The 16,809-nt window shown below is 41.9% G+C and overlaps 1 protein-coding gene across 7 annotated transcripts in view; it reads left to right on the top strand.

Moving 5' to 3' along the window:
• LOC124175454 (potassium voltage-gated channel subfamily H member 8) overlaps window positions 1–16,809 on the top strand; it is an 80,714-nt gene that overhangs the window by 26,249 nt on the left and 37,656 nt on the right. For 5 of the 7 annotated variants that reach the window (XM_046555727.1, XM_046555724.1, XM_046555728.1 and 2 more), the window contains exon 2: window positions 3,573–3,683. The exons of the other annotated variants lie outside the window; for them this stretch is intronic. In XM_046555727.1, coding sequence (XP_046411683.1) covers window positions 3,608–3,683 — 76 coding nt within the window. In that variant the 5' untranslated portion in view covers window positions 3,573–3,607. The remainder of the gene's footprint in view (window positions 1–3,572; window positions 3,684–16,809) is intronic. 7 annotated transcript variants of the gene reach the window in all.

The raw sequence follows: 16,809 nt of genomic DNA, 5'->3' as shown, positions 1-16,809 counted from the left end.
GTGTACCGTCTTGTTCACGTCGCGCTGCCCATCGTCTGCAGACGTTCTTCCTGACAGTAGCGGGTATTGTGTACAGCCAGATCTCCGAGACGTTTCATGTTCCGGCAGATTTCATTCGGACGCCCACAGGATTTCGGTTAAGTGAACTAGCGATAATAATCAAGACGCGCAATCAAGGCTGCAATTATTTCCTACGACCAACAACCTCGATATGATGATACATGAGCTGTTCTCTTTGTGTATTTTAAAATTCGTAATTAATATTTATTATAATTCAGGGTGCGTCTTAAATTGGAGTTTGTTCAAGGCGCGAGTGATGCTATAAGTCGCTGATGTGACAAGCGAGATTTTGCTTGTTCAACAAGTCAAACATTTCATTAATCAAATGCAGGCCTCGCATCATCCGGGAATTCAAAACGTGTAACGTAACGCAGCGCGTCAATTACGCCGAGGTAAACTCGGAATAGTGGGAATATTCGTCGAGGGTTCCCTGTCAAAATGATAACGCATCCGCTTCGTCCGCACGGGTAACGAAATGAATCGATATAGTGACGAACGCGTACGTTAACATTACGGTGGGAAAACGGGATTTCGGTCCGATGGGTTGTATCTGAAAAAGCTTTTGCCGAGAATATCTACTGCAGCCTTATCCGATTCTCCGCACCGACCCCGATTCATCATTTGGAATCAACATTTCGTTCGCCAATTTCCGATGTATATCTATTTCTTTTTTTTTTCTTTTTTGTTTTTCTTTTTCTCGCCAATTTCCTCGCGCAGCAAAATACGAAGCATCATCGAATATCGCTGCTTCTTCTCATCCATTCGACAAAATCATTATCTCTGCAGGCTGCTCTACGCGTATCGGAAGCATTCCCATTTATAACATGTGACGTAAGTTTCGGAATGATTGATTAACGCAACACGCTCGCAGTTTCTGGGTATCAATACGAGCTATAGATTTTCGTCAAGGTAAAATTTATTTCAGGGCCACGGTTTGATCGTGCGTAAATATAATTGTTTATATGCTGTAAATTATCGCCTGTACTACTATACGTGTGTTTGTGTTTTGCATTTGCACTTTTATATTCACAAACGGCCGAGCAGAATATACCGGAGAACTTACGATCTGTGCTGCAGAAAAAACGAGCTGAAGTTTCTTCCCCCTTTTTTAACGCGCTATTTATTGTCCTTGTTAAACACGCTCAAAGAAAGTATCATAACGCGTGCGTTTTCAGCGAGGGATATTCCTTCAGGGAGAGAGGTTTATTTAAAACCCGGTAGAGAACTCTGCAGAGGAGGATAAAATACGTAGATGTTTTAGGTATAGATTACATGTTTGGAAATTGCACATCTTGCGGAAACACGTTTCTCCTTCGTCTAATAATATTTTGATTCGCCACCGTCTGAGTCGAGCCTCCAAAGACTTCCAATTCGTTGTTACAACGACCGCGGTTATACAACACTGAGATTATTTCGATGGTCGCAAGACGAGTCGATGATTCGCTTCGTGATATCACTCGAAATTCATTTGGCGGAAGAAACTTGGTCATTTTTCGATCATTGGCACTAAAAACGATCGGCGCACTGCCGGAAGTTTAAAGACTGGTTAGTCCGGAGAAGAGGATTTACCTACTAATCGTAAATAATTCCGCTCGTGGTCTCAGTACTGCAATGATAATTAACTCTGGAATATGGTAATTCAAAGGCCGTATAAACCCAGTGCGGATATCACGGTTAATTTCGCGATGTCGCGGATATTCAACGGCATGCACGCTACATTCACCGTCCTCGGAGATTAACGATAAGCTTCAATTTAAGACGCGCTAATACGAAGTTGGAAACAAGGGATGATGGCTGTCCCGACATTGCCAACCTTGCGGATAACGCCTATTATCCATTCATCTCCATAAATTTCGAGCGTTAAAACTTGACGAAAACACCTTATCAACGAATTTACAATCAGCGGCTGTGCCTACGTTGCGTTAAAATTAGATCGCGCAAAAGAGGCACACTTAATTCGTTTAAAATTTTTGACGCCCTGCCAAGTGGTCGGCGATGCTCGTGAATCGTCCGGAATACAACAACCGGAGCTTCGAATTAAACACGTGCTCAGGCAATGCGTGACGCGATGTTAAGTGGTGCGAAAAAGCTTCATTCATTTTTAGTGAGATCGATATATCGCATGACGGTTTATTTCAGACCTCTGTTGATATTTGCGCCGAATCAAATATGCGGTCACGGATCAATGGCCTGCCTCTTGCCTGAATGTCGCTGATTCTTTCGCTGCTTTATTCGTACCGGCAAATTCTAATGGTACGCATTCACCGGTAACAGTCAATTTTCACCGATTTGCGTTCAGAGATGACCAAATCAATGATCGAGCCAAAGCAATATTGTTACTCTTGCGCTTGATGTTTTAAACATCCGAAATTTTCGCACAATCTTCGTTCGAAAATTTCAAAACTCCGCAACTGACAACGATTTTTACGCGACAAATTTTTCGTTCTTTGAACAAATTATTTCTCCGCGATGAATCAAGCTGCCCGAACATCACAGAGTTGTGAAAGAGTAATAAAATCCCCGGCAAATCCAACTCATATGAAATTACCGAAATTCATGGTAGCTGGTTTACTTTACAAATGGGTTAAAAAAAAAAAAAAAAAAAAATTGTCATTAAGTCTGAGTGGCGGGATGTTTTTCACCCGTTATAAATTTCGCAGCCGGAACGTTACGGCGTCGCCGCATCTCGTCGTAATTGATGTATAATAATATTGTAGTAGCCGTTACACGCACGATAGTTAAGGCATGCATATTATAAACGCAAATTTTTTCGAAGAACAGGTTTATACGTTACGGCGTGAGTTTCTTGCCTATAATATTTACATCAGGATGAATTAGATGGTACGAAGAATGCGTCGGTGTGCGGTAAACCAAGAAAAGGAAACAAGAAAAAAATGTCTGTAAGAAACAAAAAAAAAAAAAAAAGAAAAGAAAAAAGAAAAAGAGTAAAAAAAATCTACCCACTCTTCTTAACGTCAGCGTTTTTCACTCGCAGACGTTTGAATCCGCTTAAAAGTTCCCGATGATTATCAACAGGGCCAGCAGCAGAGTAACAGTTATAACGGAACGGCTGGAAGTCGGAGATTTCTTTTAATCCCCACAGTTTCAACTAACAAAATTAATCCTTAATTAACGGCCGAGAACGAGATATTTTATTTTCTTATATTACGTATTTCCCCCACCCGTATAATTGTCAACAATTTTGCACGATCGAAGATTCAAGCAGACGTGTGTGAATTAAAGCCCCTTACGCGATTTTCATGACCTGGGAAGTGCTGATTCTTATTTTTTCTTTCACCCTACATTCGTATTGTATAACGCGTCGCCTGTTGCGCGAGGATCGACGGATGTCCCAGCGTATAAAGGCGAGAGAAGACGTTTGACGAATTTCCGATCGATCCACTTCTTCCATCTTTAACATCCCACTTTCTTTCCGGCGAAAAATACCGCTGAATGTGGGCGGAAATGAGAGGAGGGGGAACTTTTTATTCGAAGGAAAATTTCTGTTTCAGGTGCAGGCGCCTCACGGCGCGGCGGGGCGGCCCCAATGCCGGCCAGGAAGGGCCTCCTCGCCCCCCAGAATACTTTTCTTGACACCATCGCGACACGCTTCGATGGGACTCGTGAGTAATTTTTCTTCTTGTCAGTTATTCGAACGCGGATTTGGCACTCCGATGGATTTTCAATGCCCCGGAAACGTTGCTCCGCATTTTGCACGCATAATAGCTCTAATTTTTAGACGGCTATGCGGAATACGGATAAGATTTGTATTCCGACGACCAGCTTCAATTTCCCGCAATTTAAATCAGATTCACCGATCTACACTGAGAAGTGAAATGTGATTGTTGAATCGATCGAATACCATTTTTTTGCAACGTTGGAACGTTACGTTTAATTCAAACATGTTACGGTGTGAATATCGATTAGAACAATCAACGCATACGTAATTTGACTCTTTCGCTGAGGGATATTCAAATTAGTCAATCAAACATGTCGCTCTGCATAACTGTATGATGGAAAGAATTCCGTCAAGTCGATGACGCGTTGTTTTTCCTCGTTTCACCCACCGAAATAAAAGTTCTTGTTAAAAATACATGGAGTAGAAGTTTGGAAATTAGGATTCCTGACTTGTCGTTTTACGGATCACGTTTAGTTTCTTTCATCTCTGTTTCCCCATAATTGCGGTCTGCAGAGCTCGGATGTTTTTGCAGAAAAGGAATGTCTGGAAGTTTGTCAAGATTTGAGTGGACTTAACGGCTTTCATTCGAGCAAAGAAAGAAGAGCGTCTTTTTTTTTCAAGAGAACAAATGAAGAACCGAATTTACGCGAGTAAAGGATGCTTGATATATTTTCATCCAAACTCGACCACCCTCTGATCTTTGACTAGCTTTGATGGTTCTTCTTGTATTTCAGCACAGCTCGAGCATTTAGACCTACTCGCGGTTTGCCAAAGAACAAACTTTTGAAGATCTGTGCCATTGATCTTGAAGTTCGTCGAAACGTCGACTTTTTCCAGATCTGAATATTCTGTAAAAACAAGAACCCACCAGTCTTGAAACCAGACGTTCGCGTCTCGATGAATCGCATATTTTCTTCCAGATTCGAAAGTATAACTCGATTTTGCGAGTAATCAATGATTGCGAAACACGTCGCCGGGCAGGCTTTAAAACCTATTCGTCTCACGGTTAGGTTGGTTATAAAAGAGGCATGGCAAAAAGTACTGAGAATAAAACCAGCCAGCGCAGTTGCAAAAAAAATAATTCACGAGGGAAATACCGTGTACGGAGATATTGTAAAATAGTCCGGGAACGATACTGCGGTAATTAATTACATCTGGGCGGGTTGACGTTTGCCTGTAAGTGCCGAGAGTGGTATAGGTACGACGGTATTGATCAACCCAGGGGTTGAATAACGAGTAGACGGTAATTGTTTTTTACCTGTCACCCTGAAGCCGCAAGTTTTTCATCTTACGGATACTGTTGGACGACTCGCATCGACGGGCCAAAGCAGCTTAAGAGGATAAATAGGTAATCGTGTAGTGGCTGAGCGATCAAGTTTGGGGGTGGGATCGACGATTAAATCCGATCGGAGAGAATCGGGGGTGGAAAGATGGCGAAAGGAACGAAAGGCGAAACTCAATTTCTGCGGGAAAAATGATGGACATCCGATGGTTGTTTTACTTGCTCGTCATGCGTGATGGTCAGAGATGAGGTTAGTCAATTATCAAAAGTGGCAAATAAGATATTTAGAACGCAGTTATAATTGCAACGAAACATGGAATAACCGCAAAGAGATGTTAAGCAGGTATGTTTTCCTTGTTAAAATACCAACCTCGTTAGTATTTTCCTTTGGGTGTTTTTATTTATCGTTTGTCATCCACTTTTCATACCGATAAATCATTCACGTGACAAAAGAAAACATTTGAAAATAAATTTCATTCTCCTTGAATGTTATTTGATATGTGGGTGGTTGGAAATGCTTGTGAATATAAATAGGAGAGTCTTTGAACGATAATTTCAAAAGGAAACGATCAAAGCCTGAGAGCCAATCGATATACTCGAAGGTTTGTGGAGGGATCGGTGTAATCAGATTACAAACGCTATCGATATTACACATGTACCTACTCGTGAATCGTGTACACGCGGCGTATTTGAGTATTTCGCTTTGTATTAAATTTTTCCAAGTCGAATAATAATAATAATGATAATAATGACAATATGCAAAGCACGCCGGTTTCCCCTCGGCTTTTATTCTTCTGTACATAATTTTGTTTTTCGAGTGTCGCTGCGGTCCATGATCGCAAGTTGGCTTACTTTGTAACTTAACGTTCTTTTTATAACGGGAAGAGAAAGAACTCCGACATGCAAATTTGATCCTTTATCTCAGCCCTCTAACGTCTTTCCTTTATTCGCTTATAATTTCTAAAGTCCACCCGCAATTTCGTTCCGTTTTTCGAAAACTCAAACGATTCAAGTTCAAGTCACACTTCCATTGGAACAAGAAGCAATATACGACACTTAAGGTCATGTAGTACTACAACCTTTGCCGACCGAGCAAGCTCACCTTTTTCTTCCCATATCAAATAAACAGTCGAACGAAAAAGGTTCAAACTTTGACGGTGCGTCGCTCTTTAGCAACGGTATTCAGGAAAGTTACACATATTCCGAGAGTCGTAAAAAAAATGTGTCGTTTTTTGACGCGTGTTACTCTATTCCCGCATTTCCCGCATTTCAGGGGCCAAAAAGTGAATGTCTGAGGTACTTTGCACGATTCCGGAAAGAATGCAGAGTACATGACCCTAAAAGCAGAATAACACGCAACGTGACTGTCTCGTAATTTCGTAAAGTTACGCAAACTTATATCTGAGGGATTAAAACTCCAGAAGCGAATTGCGGTCTGTTTAATTAACGGACGACTCGCGGTCTTCCTTTGTGAACACTAGTTAAATCAGTAAGTGCTCAGACGGTCTGCGATCGGCATTTTGCGGTCCAGAAACGTTTTGTTTCCCGACTCCCGTGACCGGAGCGTTCTTCGACCATCCGCCGGGTATTTTCCTGGCGGTAGCCTTATCCCCGCGAAATTGTCGAGTCCCTGAATGCGAATTCCCTGGCTGCTTCCGTCTTCCAACCGACTGGCGAGTACTGTCTTTCATCTGGCCGCGGCTTAAGGAGACTCTCGAGGGTTCACGGAGGTTCGAAGAATGGCGGTGACTCGGAGAGCTTGCGACCTGCTCGTACACCGTAATCAGCCCTGAGACAAAGCGCCTTATTATTCATACTTTCCGTAAGCCGTCATTCGACTTTCGAAATGATTTCCAGGATCAAACGATCCCGCTTTATCAGTCGAACCTAATTCCCACGAAGCTGCAGCATCGCTTTAATTACCTGTAATGACTGATTTTGAACATCCCAAAGTTTGACTAAATTTCGTTGAGGCAAAAAAAAAGGATAGAACAAAAAAACGACTTACTTGGAATGTGTCGACTCTTTCTTTCTCATTCTTTGAGTTCCTTTTTTACTTTCACGCCTTTTTCCGACCATGGAAAATGAAATACGGTCGGTATTAGCTTCTGGCAGAGCTAAGCTAACCCGGCTCAGAACCCGACTTCATCTGTGAATCAACTGGAATATAAAAGCGTTGTGTCTCGGACGGTTTCGAGCTTGACGTCTTCTTTTGTCGGTTCTAATCCCTCATCGAGTTTTCTTATCGGGTCGACTTTTTCTCGGCACTGTAGTTACTTGCGCCGTTGTGACAATTCAGAGCAATTTCTATCAATATAGTCAACTGATTCACATTTTTCGTCGATTCTTCACCTGGGGACTTGAGATAAGAACGTTGCGGTGAGATCGACGAGCGTTTGAAGCTTGCAACTGATCCTGAAGGATTGAAAAAATCGGTCTCTCGAAAACGCAAGAAATAAACCATCGAAATACTTTCGCAATGAGTTTTCACGCTCTCCCTACTTTTACCATTGAAGAGTGTGTAAAATGTTTTTTAATCTTCGTAAAATCCGCCTACGATAACGTTACGTAAACTTTTCCCGGTAATTACTGGCTTGGTACATTAACCGCAAGGATACGCTTCATATATCGATTCCCAGCGGGAACCCAAACGACTAACCGACGTTACGTGGAGCTAATGAAATCTTGAGGCTTCCTGAAGGTAAAACCGTATCTGGATGTTATCTGGAAAGATGAAACCTAACTACGATCTACGTGGGAATCATTTACATCTATCATTGTATTTGCAGGTGAAAGAATTTTTACGCGGTCATAGAAAATGAGCCCCGAAATTCAATTGCTTATCCATCATTCGTCAGCATGGTCGTTTTAGAAATTTGAGTCAACGGCTGATTTCAATTCTCACCACAGCTCGCAATGTCGGTCATAAATTCATCAGATTCAGCCATTCAATTTACCTACAAAAATAGTCGTGAGAAGAACTCGACCGTAATTCATGAAATATGAAAGATTGTTTGAAAACGAATTACTGTAAAGATGAACCCGTGTTGCCCGAAACCGAGGTCGTTAATCGCCTCTGTAACTACCTCCGTGAACCATCGAGTATATATTTTCATCCGCCGCGGAATTATCTTATTGGCTTTTGGTATACCGTCGTGATTAATGTGCCGAGCCATAATACGGCTATACCAAAACGTATATAATGCTAAGGTGAGACTTAATGAGGGTCCCGCTATTATATCACTTGAATTTTATTGCTCGGTATAATCCGGCCAACCCAGCTCTACGTGTAACGCATTACTTTCGGTCATTGGACGTGGCTGAACGGCAATCAAACGACCGACGAATCAGTTCCGCGTTAATCGAAAAAGTATCAAGCAAACGGCTGCTATCACTGTAATTTTTTTTTAATCAATCCTGCAAGCTAGGAATCATTTCTTTTCAATCTATACCGAATCCATTCGCTTTTTGTCGTCGGTATATGTTACCGCCGGTACAGCGTTATTCAAAGTCGTTGATATCAGGCTTTTACGGAGTTGATGCAGCATCCCATCGATCAATTGCACTCCCCTAATGATATCGGAGCTTTTCCATACCGCTATTCATCACTGTCCAGACTCTCGTATAAATTGAAGGTATCAACTGTTACATGCATGCACATGCCAGCAGCGAATTAAAAATCGATAGAAGAAAGGCGAGAAATGAAAATTACTCGTTACGATACGAAAGAGAGTAAAGGATAAGAAACGGAGAGAGGAACGGCAAGGGGGAGGGGGAGTCAAACTTCTGCGGACCGTCGAAGACGCCCTCTGATCTCTCGCGACGAATCAAACTGGCAGAAAGATCCGAGTCCAAGATACTCTCTGATTGCCAAATCGCATTTACTTGAAGAATCGGGGTCGCTGACGGAGGTTCGCAAAAAAAAAAAAAAAGGGGAATGCAGAGGCCTCTCGTTCTTGCCCGGAGTCTCGAAGAATATAAATCTCGGCTGACAAGGTGACACGTCCGTTAAGGTTGACGATTCACTCACGCGTATAGCGAGGTATCTTTTGCTCGTATCCGGGGTCAGGATTCAGCATCCCCGAGGAGCCATTTCGTCTTGGAAGGTGAATTTACAACGAGGAATCTCGTGTTTCTCGGAGTACGCTGTGTATTCGCCGGACGGTCTCAACGAGAAAAGTTTCATTTTCTACGGTTAGGGAACGTTCATAAACTACTACGTAAGTGGTTCATTTAGGCGGAGTGGAGGGTCGGGGCGGGGGAGCTGACAAAAAGCTACTTAGGGACCACATGAGGCGCAGGGGGGTAATAAGGGGAGGCCGTATGTGTAATATACTTATTTTTGTATATATATATGTATATATAATAGTAGATTTAAGTAAAATGTGCCAAATAATTATTAATATAATAAATTTAAAAGTACTCAAAAGCTAAGAGCCACTTGGGGGGGGGGGAGGGAGTTTCGGTAGGATTCATGGACGTAGGGAGGGGGCTAAAATGTAGTGAAAATAAAACGACGCGGTTTATGAAAGTTCCCTTATTGTAATTGAAAATTTTGGTAAAAATTTTATACATGTAACTATTCAGTGGGATTACAGTTGTCGATATTACTTACAGAGTCTTGTTATTTCAACAACAATGCAGCTGTTTCTTTAGCTGACTGCAACCTTTTCAGTTAAATAAGGCTCTAACATCAATAAATACACTGTTGCGCCAACATCAAATTATGATAATAGTTGTAAGAAAATATAGTACTACTTACGGTAACAAAAAATAATAGCAAGTATATGACATCTATTTGATTTTCTGATTATGGATACAAAACTCAAGTTTATTTTCGACCCTGCAGATCCATATTTTTTGAAAATAGTAAAAAATGGAAGGAGTTAAGGACTGTTTAAGTAGCCTGCATACAACTGGAAATTTCACTCGACAGATCATGGTTAGAATTCAATTATTCCCAACCGCGCGATCAATCCAGCCATGCGTTAGGATCAGGGTAGAGATGCTCAACGAGATGGAGAAAATTGAATTGAAACAAATGGGATGTAGATAAAAATGTTTTGTAGCTGGATCGAGATAAGTAACGAACCTGCGTGGCGTCGAGTCGTATATCGAGTTCACTGATGATTCGAAAAGAATCGATGCTGAGCTTGATTTCACCAAACGCACCAGGCAACGATTCGTCCCTTGTGAATTTTTCACAATGAGAGGGGGAAAAAAAATCTTCACTAGCAACGATTATTTCACTTTTACGAATCTAGCTGCCAGTCGAGATAACGGCGCGTAAATGGCTGGGAGGAAATTTTATCACACTGTGAAAAAGAAACGACATCATACGTATGATCACATACGTGTATATAAATATATGTGTGCACGAATAACCCCACGTACATTTATTCTACATACCTTACGCTTTCAGTCACATTTCGGAGGGTGACAATTCTTCCAGCCGTCTCTCGCGTCACGTAAACTTTCGTTGCGTGTTACCAACGCGTGTTCAAACTTGTTGAGGGTTCATTAAATTTGTTTGAAACTTTCGACACTTGGAATTTAGAAGCTGTATTGCCGCTCTGAAATTCCCCATACCGCACGCCCAACTCTTCCGAAACGGGAAAAAACGTACCTCCCTCGTATGTATACGATACGATAAAATATACCTACTTCGTAATAAAATGTTTTTGTTTAGAAACAAAATAAAAATAAATAAATAAATAAATACTATTTCGGGATCTCTTAACCCCTGTATGTCGGTGTCACAAATTTTGAATCGATACACGGATCCTTGCGAAGCAGAAAAGATTTTTAGTCAAAGTGAAATTCATAATTATCGGGGGAACAGCGAGACGAAATTCTTTCGCAGCGAGGAAATTTATCTGCAATCGAGTAACGCGAAATTGTTGGAATTTCATTTCGTACCGTTGGAGAGAAAAATCTTTTAAAGTGAGCGAGACTTTTATTATTCACTGAAAGCTCTTAATTAAGCGACTTGACGAATGAGTTATACATGTGTTGGTATACGACTATCCTCCGTAAGCCTGCCGACGATGCCGCGCGAATGGACGAAGCGTGCCGCGAATATGCGAGCATAATTAGGAACGCGCGTGTCTGTACATTCGGAGAAGGTTGGAACCCTGAGAATCGAGGAATTTCTCTGCTTTCAAGTAATTGTTGCTCTCAGATATCGTACCCGCGGAACATGCACCCACTGCATAAGCACTGCATCCCTGCACCGTCATGACCTACCCCACGGGCGAATCGATACACTTCGGGATGCGCGCTTTCGTCCGAATTGCTATTACTGGGGGTTGAAACGGTCGTAGAGACGATGAATATGCCGGAAATATAGAACGCGACTAGGATTAGGAAGGTTTGATGGCCAAAAATCGATACTGCGTGTATGTAAAATGATCATGACGAGGTATTCCTGCACTTAGGATTTATTGAATTATCATATTCGTAAACTTATACGAAGACCTCTTTGAAAATACAAAAATAGAACATACTGGATTTGCAAACTTTAGCTTAATTAGATGTCGATGCTGCGTTTCGAATGGCTTGAAATTTTTTTTTTAAATTTAGTAGATTTGTTCCACTTCCCTTCACCGCTGCTTATTTCAATCGAAATACTATTTTCTGCAAAGCCACTGCAACAGAGTTTCTTTTTTTTTTTTTTATTTTACGGCAGTCGATCCAACGTAGCCATTTGTTGATCGTAATCAGTACCGGTGCAACGTTGTAAAATTAATTATTTGACGATGCCGATATATTAAAAAAGAGTTTCGGTAACTCTGTGACAAATAGTCTTTAAACGGAATTAATCATCTTACAATGAAAGTGAATTTGAACTGCTCTGAACAATACTCTTTTTTCGACAACAGAAATTCCGACGGGTAAAATTGTTTGGTAAATTGACGCTTTGAAATCTGCCACAAAAAACTCACACGGTATAGAACACTGAAGTACATGGAAGAAAAAAAAAAATACGATGGGATTCGTTTTTGTAATAAATTTCTCTACGTTGTTCGCACGTTTCTTGAATCCAGAGCCAATTCCCCCCGGATTCTGCAGGGTCTTTCATCCGGTATGACTCAATGGGGCTACAGGTGTGGGCGGGTGTTATTTCCGCTGTTTATTGGTATCTTATTACCGCGTGGGACCCGTGCGTATGTCCAGACTATTACAAATCGAATAGATCCCGTGAAACGAGCCTCCCGAGTGCAGTCAATCGCGCAAGTACTCCGAGTGATTGGAAGGATGTCAAGATCGAGCGGGTTTGATCGGCAACATCAAGAGTTTAATCGGCACTTACTCGATCGGCGCGTTTGTCTCCTGAGGAATATTCGGCTATCGAAACGCGGTCCCAATAAATCGGTCTTGTAAAGCCGATGACGCAATGTTAACATTCCCTTCAGCGTTCGCAGAAATAATCTTTGGTCTTCGATCGGCTCTTTACGGAGCTGCAGAGGGAGGATCGAGGCGTGCAGACTGTCTGCGGACTTAGATTTGGCGGATTTCATTAGAAAGGCGATCGCGATTCGCACCCCTCGCCAATATTCTCCGATAATATTACGGAGCACCTGTTGCCAACCGAGAGTGTAGCCAAGTCTGGAGAATCCTCTGGGGGATTGGGAATATATCGTATTGCGAGTAGCTTTATTCGCGACCAGAATTCGGGTGAAAAAGTAGGAGCGGCGGAGCCGTCGGCCTATATTTTATACGGTGAAGCCTTTGAATGGCAGCGGTCTGCTGAATTTTTCTGCCTGTGTATGCAATTCGCGATTAAACGACGAGAGTGATTCTCCGAACCAGCCGTGAGGGGTTGCGGTATTATCAAATTTACTCGCTGTATTCGCTTTTTCGTTCTCCATTTTTGCCCGCTCTTTTTTACCCCTCTTGCCAAAAAATCAGCCAGAGAACCTTCGGCCCGCGGGGGGTTTCGTGCTTGTGCTTTTTATTTTCATCTTATTTCTTCGTCTCCCTTTTTCGACGATATTCGCCGGCGCAAAGACGCTGCGGCATGAAAAACACATTAGGCACGGTAATGTGGAGAAGAGAAAAAAAAAAAAAAACAACCGTTCTAATCTAAAGAGTGTATAACGTATATATGGTAATTTTATCCGACTCCTCTGTTTTCTGGATTGGCTCAGACGTATTCGAAGGCCTTTCGACGGCTGAGAAACTTTGTATAGATATACGTTTATAAGGTATAACGATTTGCCAGATAAAGATCCGATTGCTCGCGCTTCAGACTGGATTCATCCCCTAAATTTGAAGCCGCCTAAGCAGCGCAGCTCCGACGACTAAATTACCCACCGAATCTTAATCGCTTCGGTCACTTTGCCGCACCGGGATCTATTATTTTTAATTGTCAAAGGGGCGACTATTCGATTATTACACGTCCGAATCAAATGCCATCGTGGAATTACGACTGTAGATTGAGCTGTATAAAGCGCCAATCGTATCACGCGCATTCGCGAAGCTTTCCGACTTTTCCGACGATTCTCAGCTTCCTTCAAGCACTTCGTTCTATTTACCGGTCTGTTCCAGTAAATTGAAAAACCGGACTCTCCGCCGCTGCAATTTCAGCGAATGAAACGCATTCTATTTCACCTGCTTGTGGGCGCAGGTCATAACTAAGTACGATGAAATCGTATTCGCGATATGTGATGCACATAAACGAGTTTACGAGCGTCGTTTACGGCTCCCGTCTCCTTTCTCTGCGGCTCTGATTCGTCGATTTATTATTTCTCACCCGTCTGCACGCCTTCGCTGGTGTAATAGCTGCTTCTGTTATATTACGCAGCTTCCAAGAGCTGATTTCAAACGTGTGTAATAAATGACCTGTAGCATTTGAGCGGGGAGGGGGGGGATTTAATTTTCAGATTTCAAAGTCATTTTTGAGGGAAATCGAAACGCGTCGTTGAATAATAAGACCGAGGATGAATCCGTTCTACCGGATTATCTCTGACTGGAATAACTTTAACCGGTGTTATTATAACCAGGGATTTATACCCCAGGCTCATCAGCTTTCGCAATTTCAAGTTTGATTGTTTGTCGAGCCTTATTTCTCGTACCCAGTCATTTATCCCGAGTCCGCGCCGACTTTGAGCATGAAAAATGAAGCTTAATGGTAGGCGATGAAAATTCGCGAAAAATCGCCGGTCATCCTTATAATTTCCGAGCGCACCGGACTCCTGTCAACACTTGATCCCTCCGCGGAAACAGGACGATTTGTCAATTGCGGTGTAAAATTCCTGTGATGAAACGTTTTTTCGCGGTGTTGCAACACGCGCAACGATACAATAACAAAAACAGCAACCCTTTTTTCAGGACAAAAAACACTCCGCCGGCAATGGTTTACACAGCCTTTGAAATCAACCCTCGTCTCTTCAACCTCTCACCTCCTCACTAGTACGACTTCTGCCCTCGAGGCGTGTAACGTGGACCTGGATCGTTCAACGAATCCTCGGATGGTCAGCTACCGGCATCAATATTTGTTGAGTTTGTTTGATACTCGTTCCTTTCTCTCCCTCGTCATTTATCCACTGAATCAAGTCTAGCCAATTCTTGGATGCAGGCGGCAGCGGGGGTCGGATTCACACGAGCGGAAACATCTAGAATTTCTTATCCACACATATCTGCTACTTTTCTTTTTACACCATTCGCAATCAGTTGTACAATAAGGAGGCGGGCGTTTTTTCTTTTTCGCTTTGGGAAAGTGGCGAATTGGCGCGCAATGTAGTTGTGGAAACAGAAAATATTTTTATTCCAATTATCCGGCATACGAGCAATAGCTGAATTAATTGGCCGTACGCGATTAGAACGAAAAAAATGTCCCGGCAGGTTCACCAATATTTTTGGGTTGATGTAACCATTTTTTTTTAATGTATTATTTAATGAAAGAAAAAGTACAAAATACAATTTGTATAAAAATTCCGAAATATAACAAATATCATAAATATAAAATGCATCTGTTGTGACGGTATGTTTATTTAAATTTTTCTAATCCTGTACCGTCTGAATCAAAAGCCAGAAAAACGACGGAAAAAAACGGTTTAAAAAATCTCCAGCTATCTTATTTGCGTCAGCGAGAATAAACGCGAACGAAACAACTTTCTCACCGTACATCCAAATGTATATAATATGTTTTTCAACGATATTTCTCCCTTCCTTTAACTCAAAATTCAGACAGTACGGTCCATTCGTCCTTAAATTCATACCTTGCTGCCTGCTTGAACGACTTTCGCTTTTAGAGGACCCTTTAACATGCAGCAAGAGTCACCCTTAACGTTTCTTGCCCCCGAATCCTCGTTTTACTGGTCCAGTAACATCTGCCAGCCCGAAAAGATTCTGCAGGTTTTCCTCTCGCCCCTCTCTTGTTTATCGTGAGTTTCATTTTCGCGGAATTTCTCGTCTGGAAAGCGACGTCGTACGTGTTTACGTACACGAGCAGCTCTGTTATTTCTACAGAGTGAAAATCCAGAGTCCTTGATCACGATCTCGAGTGAGAAATGAGCAAGCATTGAAGAATTACCTTTCGACTAAAGCTCTCCAGGCTTTCTGAAAATCATTCCGGTTCAACGATGATTAGGAACTGCTGCGTGCTGGTCGTCTGCTGAAATTATCTCTGCACAAGGGAATTTTTACATCTGTTTCATCGACGTTTAGATCAGCAATTAGACATTTTTTTATCACATTTAGTAACTTGATCGCAGATCAATACAGCATCGCACAGATTCTATGCATTCGAACCGACAGTTTCAAAGTATCATGAATACCCAAGGGCGACGTTTTTTTGGAAAATGGTAAATTGCAGTCTAGACTTAATCGTCATTCAACGGGTCCGTCGTGTTGTAACGAGTATTCGTTCTGGTTGGCCGCAAATCCAGATGAAGTTTTCATCGCTAAACGTATTTAATGCGGTGGCGCAGTTAGACGGCGGTAATTCAATCAGCGAGTGACTTAAAGCTTGCGGGCTTAAAATCATGTAACGAAGAATTATTTTCAGAGGTAGCGTACATCTCTCTCTTGCGGCATCCAGAGCAAGCAAAAGCTGCAGCTTTTTTCTTACGTACAGCATCGCGTGTCTCAAGTTGGCTCCCGCCTTACGTGACGTACGTAGCGAGTGAAGTTCCTCGACTTTGTTGAGGTCTCGCAAAGTTCAGACCCTGTTGAGGATTTCGTTTCATCATTTACACGCGTCAGTGCAGAGCTAAACTAATTGCGGTATTTTTCAAAGAAGCCGAAACGCCGTTTCCTCGGAATGACGGACACTTCGATTTATTTTACATCAACAACGTTCGTCAAGATGATTTGTGGAGATCGATGGCTGGTCGGAAGCTGGAACGTATCTATAACTCGATATATTATACATCTTCATTGAAATTTAAACAGAAACGAATTGTTACTCTTTATGGGTCGTAAAATATTTCCATCTATCCAAACAGACGTTAGCTTTTTTAACCTCGGCTTTGAAACTGACATATTTTTATTACCAACTAAAGGTTTACTCTACTACAGACTACGCGAAACCACCACGACTCTACAATCTGCGTCATAAAATACATCAAAAAAAGTATCACTATTCTGCTTCCTTTCGCTAAACGATATAAATAGTTCGATTTTTTCAACGGCTAACTCTTACAATGAGAGTGTATTTTTCGTCAATTTGGCGGATTTGCCTACGATCTATTCGAAAAAGTGAAATTTCTACACAGCCGTTTCTGTGTCTGCGGTATGTTGACGAAGTAAAATATCTATTTTCCTCGAGATAAATTGATGTAAA

The sequence above is a fragment of the Neodiprion fabricii genome, chromosome 2, assembly GCF_021155785.1.
Source record: "Neodiprion fabricii isolate iyNeoFabr1 chromosome 2, iyNeoFabr1.1, whole genome shotgun sequence".
In the NCBI taxonomy this organism is placed as follows: Eukaryota; Metazoa; Arthropoda; class Insecta; order Hymenoptera; family Diprionidae; genus Neodiprion; species Neodiprion fabricii.
This window is presented reverse-complemented; position numbering and strand designations above follow the sequence as displayed.